This window comes from Lepidochelys kempii, chromosome 4, assembly GCF_965140265.1.
Source record: "Lepidochelys kempii isolate rLepKem1 chromosome 4, rLepKem1.hap2, whole genome shotgun sequence".
Classification (NCBI taxonomy): Eukaryota; Metazoa; Chordata; order Testudines; family Cheloniidae; genus Lepidochelys; species Lepidochelys kempii.
Genome location: NC_133259.1, coordinates 81472771 through 81483521, shown reverse-complemented (window position 1 = coordinate 81483521; position 10751 = coordinate 81472771). Strand labels below are relative to the sequence as shown.

At 37.7% G+C, this 10751-nt stretch overlaps 1 protein-coding gene across 1 annotated transcript; it reads left to right on the top strand.

Annotated features, from left to right (window-relative positions):
- Window positions 1-7258: 7258 nt before the first annotated feature.
- Window positions 7259-9601, top strand: MTNR1A (melatonin receptor 1A). The gene has a single exon (XM_073341870.1). It carries the CDS (start codon window positions 7416-7418, stop codon window positions 8148-8150), a length of 735 nt encoding a protein of 244 aa, XP_073197971.1. The 5' UTR covers window positions 7259-7415; the 3' UTR covers window positions 8151-9601.
- Window positions 9602-10751: the final 1150 nt, after the last annotated feature.

The window sequence follows — 10751 nt, the reverse complement described above, 5'->3', positions numbered from 1 at the left end:
GTAACAAACATATTGATACCTTGAAAGTAAATGGAGCATTTTGTAAATTACTTGTTTACAGGACCAGGAATGCAAAGAAGACTAGGTTAGTTAACTAGCACTGGACACTTAGAAAACCACTGGAGAGCAGTTATTAATTAACACATTTTAAAATTGAAGGAACATTTAGGGCATCCCTTGTCACACAGTATAAAGATAGCCTGTTCATGATTGGTCTAATCCTTTTGAATGCCGTTATGTGCAAACCAAAAGGGGACACTGACCTCACAAAACAGTGTGGTCACAGGGAAAATGGCAGCATGATATGCTTCCTAAGACTATGCACCATTCTATTTTACAAAACAAAAATGGCATCCAAAGGAAAGTAGCTCATGGCCTGTTCTGCAAAAGTAAAGGTGAATTCACTTTGTATTGTTTTTAGCTTTCTAGTCTTGTTTTCCATACAATCTGGACCAGTACTTTCTGGTTTCCCTGTGACGTACTGTAATCTGGAACTATGGTCACTCCTAGCATTGTGTTCCTCTGGAGTAGGATTGCTAGTTTATTAAAGTGTTGCTAGTTTTTTACAGAATATCAGCGTGTTTGTATTTTTGGTTTTATGACTATGGAGCCCAATGTTTGACTCTTTCCCTTCTTTGCTGCACACGTGTTCGGTGAGCATAATGTTGAATTAGTTGTTTATGTCTATCTAATAATGCACAACTTTGGGTTTATCTTTTGAGCCTGTGCATTTTATAGCACTAAATGAGAAAATATCTAGACTAAAGGGAAAATATAGTTTTATGATAAAATACAATGAGAGACCCCTGGACATAACCAGTAGAAATTTTAGCAGTTACCAGAAATCTTATAAGATGTCACTAGAAGAATTCAAGGTGCTTTACTATGAAGATATGCTGATAAGAGTACCAAGTCCTAAGAATCCTAGCAGTGAAGCATTTTGAACAAGTTATACCTCTAGAGAATTTGACCTACATTTATAGAAAAAAAAATCCCAATAATTAAGCCTAGCCTATAATTAGTTACATCAAGATCAGAAGCTAGTGCTTGGACATTCACATCTGGGCATATTTGAGAGGTGATAAAAAAGCAGTTAGGAATTGCATAGACATTCTAATCAGAAACTATATTTGACTTCATAATTGACCCTAGATTGTAAATGTTACATACCACTATCATTAGGGAGTGGGGAATTAATAAGTAAGCACTAAGGGCCTGCTCCAGCTCTTATTAAAGTCAATTGAAAGACTCCCATTGACTTCAGTGGCCATAGGATCAGGTCCTGCCTCAAAATAAGCACTTCTGATAAAAAAGGAAAGGTTGAAAAAATGTCTCAAAGTTAGAAAAATGTAAAAACATGCTTGGGTCCCATCAGACCTAGGTGAATATGAGATGTGAACAGTCCATTAAAAGAAAGAGAAGGCATTATTTACCTGAATGCAGTACAGTCTGTATTTGTGGCTCCTGGATACCCAGTAAACAACAGATGGGTGTGGGAGGTCCCTAAGCAAGAAGCTAGAAGAAGGTTACAGATAATATGTTAAACATGCATACACATCATACAGGTTTAGAAGATATTGGGAATGGAGTCTTGTATCTCGTTAGAGCTGGAGCCTCTAGCTATTAATACAATACAAATACTAAATATGTCATTAAATTATGTTAATGATGCAAACTGGTCTTTTTTCAGGAAAATATTTTTTTCCTAAACCCCAATGTAAGCATAGGGGTTTAGGTGTAAAGAAGATTGAAAGGGAGAAGATCAATTACAGGTGTATAATAACTTTTTAGGGGGGAATGCAGATATTTGATTTGATCTATCTATTTAGGTGGAAAATATTTTCCCTCTTTCTAGCATAGAATAATTTGTGGCTGTTGACAAAGTGTGAACGTTCTGCTGTTCTATACATGTAAAATAATTACTTGCCTGTTTTTCTTTTCTTCTTCATTGAGATGATTCTAGATTTTTTGTTTCTATTCATATTTAAGTTATTGCTGCTTTGCTTGTGCTGGTTATTTGTTTGCTTGTTTCTCATAGCCAAATTTCATAGGGGCCAAAAGTGGTCCCTGAAAGTCAGAAACCAGATTGCTGTGTTCACTAAGGATTAACAACATGGCTAGACCATGAAGCCACCTGAAAATAAATTTAGTAATAAAATAATTTTATTCTTTGGGTGAAGAATAAAAAGTTAGCATAAGAAAGTGAAGAGTAGAAACAGCAAACTAAAAAATGTTAGTCTAAATAAATGTGTTGAAAAATAATAGCAATCCCTTATCACTGTTGCCACTAAAATAAGATCTCCAGTCCTCCCATTCTACTACTCAATTAAAGTTTTTCCATAATCCCAAAATCTTAAATAGGACTCGCCAACCTTATAAAACTTAGTTATTTTGCATCATAGATCTAAAACTTCCAAAATTTCTTATTCTTACCGCTCCTTCCAGCAGAGAGAAAGTCAACTCTGCCCCTGCCAATACCTGCCTCTTGACATTTGGGGAGCTCAGGTCTCCAGGCCAAAGTCTGCTCTCAGTTGTGTCAGCAAAACTGAGGGCAGAATTTGGGCTTCTTTCCCCTGGTAATGTGGCTGCATGGTGCTGAGTTCCCTGAACGTTAAGTCTGAGGTTTGACATTGGCAATTTCTTCCTTTATTGGTTCTAGTCATATTGGGCTAGATTCCATTCCAGTCACAGGCAAAAATCTGATTACCTTCAGTGCTAAAGGATCAAGCCCAAATACAGAGTCTATGGGATCATTACGAGCATACAAAATACAATGTGTTACACAGATATCAATTACTGCCAGTACAACAGCCTGTGGATCTTCTGTGCTGCTTCTCCATCTATTTTGGCAATGGCATCATGAAAATTAATAGTATGAGTCTTTCCTACAACTTCCCTGTGTCACATTTATTCCATTCATTTTATGCGGTGTTTCCCTTTGGGGAAAGTGGAATTGTGTGGATCATTTGTTTTCTTTGGTAAAAATTGTAAGATGGCAGAATGGTCTGATATGGAACATGTACTGTGCATGAGCAGTCACACAGGTTTCTTCCGCATTCACAGCAATGCCAATATTTTTTGGAGCATTTCTTTGGACTGTATCTAAAAGCAGAGCCTACTGACTCTAGTCAGACCAGCTCAGCTTTCTCCACACTTCTTTACAAGTTTAAAGAACATTATTAAGGTTGCAAAGTCAAGCCCTCAAAAGTTAGGAAATACCAGAATTCAGACTGCATGTGAAACCTTAATTCACTCCCCTTGTGTGTATGCATTGCAATACAGTCTTTAATTACATGATGGCGTACTATTTTTTCCACAGAACCCCCTGCTCATTCAGTGCACAGAATGGAAGGTGCTCAATTAATGAACAGCTATTTAATATTTTGTTTTCTCAGCATTTGTTCGAAGTGTAGCCACAGGGCTTATTTACTGCACAGCGTTCTCTCCCCTCCCACCAGCCTCCTTGCCCAGACTCCCCTCTGGCTTCTGCCCCCATGAAGTCTAGCTCTTGTGAATTCTGGATTCAAATCAGCACAAGTTGACAAGCTCCTTGCTCTCAGGTCTGGTGCCAGACCTCAGCCCAGCCTACAGGAGACCAGAGCTGCAGTTATAGGCAGAATTCTGCTCAGCCCCTGGATCCTGCCCAGTGTGGACAGAATCTTTTGGGGATTTAACGACTAAAAATCTACGCATGTTCTACTGAGCCCATGCAAACTGATTTTTCAAGAGCCTGTAATTTGGGCAAATTTGGACTGATTTTCACAAGGAAAGCAAAAAGCAAATCCTTGACACAGAAGTCCCCCCTGCTGCCAAATGTCAAGCCCCAGCTCTAAAGTCTGGGGATGCTAGCACATTTTTTTCATAGAAAAGATCAAAGTTTTTCAATATGGGCAAACCAGTTATTTTTCCCTCGTCTTGTTCTTGGAAGTGGCTGAACCATTGTGGCTGAAAGTTTTTGGGGGAAAAAAATCAGCCTGCAGAAGAAACCAGCATGGAAAATTTCAGCCCAAATAGTAAAAATTTGGCAAAGCTATGGGCAAATGAAACAGAGCCTTATAATAGGAAGTGACTCAGCCCCACCTGTAATTTATATAGTGTTGAATTTACACATTTACAGCATTCTGCAAACAATCTTCCAGTGGGTCATGGACAGATTTTGTGAGCAAAGACCAACAGAGGGAATGAATTTTATATTTTCCTTCTGTTTCTATTCAAACTTCCTCCTTTCATGCTGCCGCTGAAATTAATAGGACCTCTGCCACAGGCTTCATCACAAGCAGACTCTAGGATGGCATTAGACCCTCAGTCAAAAAGAGGAAACAATTTCACAAATCAACAAGAGAAAGGCATCTAGAAAACTAGGTACAAAACTTATAAAAACCAGTATATCTTAATCTTTTAAATAAGGCCATTTATCCCAGCTTCTGTTTGTAGGAACAGTTAATGGGCATCATGTGCCTGCATTGAATAAAATTAAAATACAAAAAAATACATACTATTCTGAGCCAAATATTTCCATGTTTCTGCATCTTTGCATGTGTCTTGAGATTTAGTATTTCCCTATGAACACTTAAAGCATGGGATTAGCAGGAGAAAATGCTTTTTTCCATGTTTTAATTAATGTAATTATATTAAAAGAAGTGGAGCACAATGTTGAGAATTGCAGCAGTGCAAAGGGCTTGATACTGCATTGGTATTTTCATTTTAAAGCTGATTTTCAGTTATAATTTAACAATATGGTGCTTGCTTACATGCTGAAAAACTTGAATAAGACATTGTCCCAAAAAATCTGCTTTTAGTAAGTTGGCTTTTTTAAAAAAAATATAGAAAGATGAGAGAGAATATGTTGGGTTGTTTTAAAAAAATATCCTTGCCTCGTTGAAGTCAATAGCCAATACCCATTAACTTCCATGATGCCATGATTTCATCCCTTATAATCAATAATCTATCCACAATTCTTTTATCTGAATTTTGGTTCCATGTTCTGCTTGTCATTGGTTTTAATTTGCACTGTGATTGTAGAGGTGTTGGTCCCAGAGAGACAAGATGGATGAGGTGATATGTTTTATTGGACCAACTTCTGTTCGTGAAAGAGACAAGCTTTCCAGCTTCTACAGGGCTTTTCTTTTTCATGCTTCCCTACATTGTATAATATTCTGGACAATGAACACCTATTATTGTAGGGACCTCTTGATACCAACTGCTAGCAGTGCATTAGGGTTACAGGGATCCCCTGGTCCGGAATTTACATTCTAGTTGACGAAAGAGTGTCAAGTAAGGTCTCTAATGAAAGCCTGTGTCATACTGGTCATCTCAATGATTGAGCGATGTATGTACCGGTGATATTTAAAGAGTTGTGTATGTATGTACACAAATTATGTTCTTAAAGCATATAAGGTGACATGTTTTAGAATGGTTCCACCAGACAGGAAGTAAGAAATGTTTAGCTGTCTGGCTACATGAAAGTGAAGTATTGTAAGCTTTACAGTGGAGACACATTTACATACTGAGTCAAATGCTAATGCAGGGATGTGAAATCAATGAAAAAAGCACACAGGGAAAAATGAGCTGTGCAGAATGATATCCTGATCTCAAACTAAAACAATGGTTTGAGAGACTATATCTAGGAGGTGCAGAGGAACCCCCAGTGATTACTTCAGTCTGTGAAGACAAGCTGCCAGTGGACTTGATCTCAGGAGCAAAGGTCTCAACTAAATTAGTTGAAAACACTGTGGAAAGGACTTGGGGTAAGCTGTTTTGTTAGTCTCTAGAAAACATGTTATGATTTTGTTTTATATGCAACCATTTGTTACCAATATTCTCACTCTCTATCACTTGAATTTCTGTTTGATAATAAACTTATTGTTTTCACTATATCTAAGCATTGTATGTTAAGTAAAGTTGTTATCCCGAGTGGAATTTTACAACCTGGTGTAGACTATTCCTTTGGGATTAGTAGAACTAAGAGTTCTGTGAGTGCTCAATAGACCAGGGATTGAGCACTCTAGAGGAAAGATAGTCTCTATATGTGCAATAAGACCTCACATGTGACCTACAGTGTATGACGTAAATGTCTCATGAGAATAATAATCTTCGTGCTTGCAATATAGAGGCAAATAAACATGTAGATTGACTAGTGTTTTAAAAACGCATGAGGATAAACTAATTGAACATAAACTCATACATTTGTAAAATACTTGAAGGATTATGAGGTGCTCAGATGCTACAGTCTAAAATAGATTGATTCTGATTTACCTGCTTGATTGAGGGCCCTATCCAAAGCCCATTAAAAAGTCAGCAATACCTTTTCAGATTTCAGAGTAGCAGCCGTGTTACTCTGTATTTGCAAGAAGAAAAGGAGTACTTGTGGCACCTTAGAGACTAACACATTTATTTGAGCATAAGCTTTCATGATGCATCCGATGAAGTGAGCTGTAGCTCACAAAAGCTTATGCTCAAATAAATTGATTAGTCTCTAAGGTGCCACAAGTACTCCTTTTCTTTTAGTATCTTTTCAGCAAGTTCTCTTTGCTGCTGCATCTGCTGTGCTTACCTTTAGGTAGAACAATCAGGAAGAAGGAGTAAGAGTACGTGGCATCAGTGTTCCATGCTGAAGATCTTTAAACTATCTTTGTCAGCCCTAGATGATTTTAAAAACAGGATGAAAAAATTGGGATTTGGGTTTTTTTTTTTTAGGGTTTTAGAAACTCTTTCCTTGAAAAATACCAGAAGGATGTTGTCTCTAAATATTAATACAATTGCAGTATTGTAGCTGGAGTCTTTGAAATTTATTAAGGTAATATAACCCAATAAAGGCTTGAGATACAAACAGGAAAACAGATTTAAGTTTCAGAAGTAGAAAAGTTTGGGGATAATTTAAGGAAAAGCAATGGAGTTAAATGTGAAAAGAGAGTTTTAAATGGCACCATATTCATCGTCATATTATTTATGCTCATTTTTCAAGAGAGTCTGTTTTAATAAGACATGAATTCTGGATCTGTGTGATTAGGAGAAACCAAGTAAATGACATAATAAAAATAGAAGTTTTATGGTAACTAAACCCAATAAAACCTTTGTTTTAAAAGTACACCTTAGAATTGAACCATTTCCTCTGTAAAGAAAAATAAGTGTCTTATTTCTGATACATGAAAATAAAGTTTGGGGTTAATAGAAAGTAGAGTTTTCCTCTGAGACTGGCTGTTAAAAATCTGGAAATACACAAAGGAAGAAAGAACAAAAGAAAAAAGAGAAATAAATATTTTTTTCATATTTATTTTGCAGGAAATATATTTGTTGTAAGCCTGGCCATTGCAGACTTGGTAGTGGCGATCTACCCATACCCACTGGTCCTGACATCTGTATTTCATAATGGATGGAATCTGGGCTACCTCCACTGCCAAATTAGTGGTTTCCTGATGGGCCTAAGTGTCATTGGATCAATATTCAACATTACAGGCATTGCTATTAATCGATATTGCTACATCTGCCACAGCCTCAAGTATGACAAGCTGTATAGTGACAAGAATTCTCTGTGCTACGTCATTCTCATCTGGATCCTGACATTTGTTGCTATTGTTCCTAATCTGTTTGTTGGATCTCTACAATATGATCCACGAATCTACTCGTGCACATTTGCACAATCTGTGAGCTCACCGTATACAATAGCAGTGGTGTTTTTCCATTTCATGCTTCCCATAGGCATAGTTACTTTCTGTTACTTGAGAATATGGATCCTTGTTATTCAGGTAAGGCGAAGGGTTAAACCTGACAACAAGCCCAGGCTGAAGCCACATGACTTTAGGAACTTTATCACCATGTTTGTGGTATTTGTACTGTTTGCGATCTGCTGGGCTCCTTTGAATTTCATAGGCCTGGCTGTGGCTGTCGACCCAGACACAATAATCCCCAGGATTCCAGAGTGGTTGTTTGTATCCAGTTACTACATGGCATATTTCAACAGCTGCCTTAATGCTATCATATATGGACTTCTGAACCAGAATTTCAGACGAGAATACAAGAGAATTATTGTCACAATTTGTACAGCAAAGGTTTTCTTTCAGGATAGTTCTAATGATGCAGCAGATAGGATGAAAACCAAACCCTCACCACTGATTACAAACAACAATCAAGTGAAGGTAGACTCAGTGTGAAATTGGGATCCTCACCATTGCCAATCTACAACATTCAAACACTAGTTCTGTTTTATTAGCTACACAGTTGAAGTGCTGTACTGAAATACTAGTCCTATATGAAAGGTACTTGGACAATGTTCTGTGTACAGTATTTGTGAGCCAAAGTAACACAGCCTTGACATAAAGAGCCTCCTGTTGTACAATATGTCTTTCAAATAACGACTGACTTATATGCTTAAGGTATTACAGGGTTACAGAATTTTTTTAAATTTTCTGTTTAACATCGATAACTGAAGATGGATGGGAACTGAACTGCCATATTAACTGGCTGTTTGAAAAAGCATCAATCTGGACTCCCTAAATTGCAAGGCAGGTTATGGTACTGATCTTGACACCCTTAACAACTTCTGTTAAAGGAAAAATGGGAGCTATTTATTCCAGTGTGCGGGAACATGAAAAGAGGAGGGAAAATACTTGAAATGTTTCACTAAGAATCTCAGTCTATATATTTAAGTTCCTAGAGTAGTCATAACTTTGTGGCAAATAAGCCTTACCACTTCTTTCAGGTAACTACACAGCCCTTGTTTAGTTCTCCTCTTTAAAACTGTTTTTAGGAGGAAAAATATGCATGTCTGTTTATCTCAAAAGCTACAAGGGCCTATAGAACAGCTAGGGGCATGCTGGGGGATGGCAGGGAGTACACATGGGTTCAGCAGGAACTCAAAGAACATGGGGGGATTTTGAGGTATGGGAACTTCCAACTTCCCTAATGTCCAGGAGAAATACAATGGGAGAAGCTTGGAAGCCACCCAAAAGGAGAGAATGGGGCAGATATCCTCTGGAGATAGTAGAGAGAAGTGCCTGTTGCTCGTCTGTGACCTATGGGTGGCAGCGGGAATTGCCAGGCATGGACCAAGAAGCCAAATGCACTTATGAGGGCACCTGAGGGGAATGGGAGTTTGTTTGGGGGAGTGACAGGGCCTCCATGGGTTCTGACTGCTTAGCTGAACTCTCAACCACATGAAGCCTGGAGGATTGAGATAAGCATATCAGATTCACTTACTGCTTCCCAAAACGAGCCTGTGACCCTGTTCTAACCTCTAGAAGCCCTTAGAGCCCTGGCTGCTTCTCAAAATTGTCCAAAAAAGCTTTTTGAAATGTTGGTATCTAAACACCTCATCCATAGTTACCAGTGATGAAAATGGTATAAAAGCCTAGAGAGATTAACAGACCAGAATAATAGAGAAGAGAAAAGAGAAGGCACCACTACCCTGTGGTAGAGGGACAAAGGAATAGATGGTTCCCAGTATTGGACCAGCCACTCCCTATGTGGCCTACCCATAGATGTGTTCCATGCATGGGCAAGAGATGAAGAGGGTGGGGAAGGGAGGAAGTGCAGCTAGGCAGGCCTTGGCCTTCTACAGTGAATCTCCACTTACAGTGAACTCATTTGGTGATTTTTTTTTTTTTTTTTTTTACAAGAGTAGGTTTCAGCTTTTTCAGTTAATGGACTGAGATCCTTTCAAACACTATGCAAGGATTGTTCTCTCACTAACTCTCATTATCATTAAAAGGAGTGATCACTGAATTAGATCTGTAAGGGTTTCAGCTATCATAGCTTTCTAATCATTAGCCATCCTATCCTGGAATATATTTACTTCCCACAATCACTGATGCTTGAGTTTTTCCAAGACAGTTCCAGCCATCTCTACGAGACTAAAAGGTTTTAATAGTTTATCAGCATTTTATTATTATATGTTGAAATATATACTATATTGAAACTGGTTCATTAAAATAATTACATGATACACTAGAAAAAGATTTGGATTTCAACACGTTAGATGTCTTTGAAAACATTAAATACTCACTGTGTTCTATAATTCCTTCACTGTAGACAGCCTTAAAAGCATCTCATGTCTTTTGGGCATATATTATTGTACACTTGGCTTAATATAAATTATGAGCTAAACAGAACATTCATACATACTTGAAACCACACTAACATTTTGGCAACTGAACAGTTTCTTACCTTAAAAACAGGTGCCTCCTGTTGTCCTTCACTCACTTCAGGCTTGTAATGAACCTAACTAACTAATGATGAAACAATGTCCAGATGAACAGGCCAGTCAATGCATTATCAAGGTGTTTGACTCATCTTTGTTTACATTCAGATCTGTGTGGGCAGTCAAAACCGCTCTGTAAATAACCAGTTCTCTTCTATTGTGGTATCATCATGTGATATGATTAACAGTATAAAGTACATCACAGCTTCCTTCAGTGATTTCATCCTTAGAGGATGCTTAGCCGTGTACTGGCATTGCTTATAGTGTGTAGTTATAGCACAATAATGAGGGAGGCAAGACCACCCTATATGAGTCACATAAGAAATACACTATTTAAATTACTACAAAAAGTCTTGCCTTATTTAAAACAAATATTTTCACTTAAAACAATGTAATATTTTGTGGGGAATCTGATAACGTAGTTTCAGTAGCCTAATCATCAGTGAATGTAGTATTGTCAAAGGTTTTTTTTCACTTGCCCGTTTCAAACTGGAAGCTTACATGTTTATCACTTCTACACACGTATAAGCCTTGAAACAGCCATTAGTGTGGGTTA

What these genes read in the sequence shown, in the direction of transcription:
- MTNR1A (XM_073341870.1), top strand. Translation starts at nt 7,416, where the DNA reads ATGGGCCTAAGTGTCATTGGATCAATATTCAACATTACAGGCATTGCT.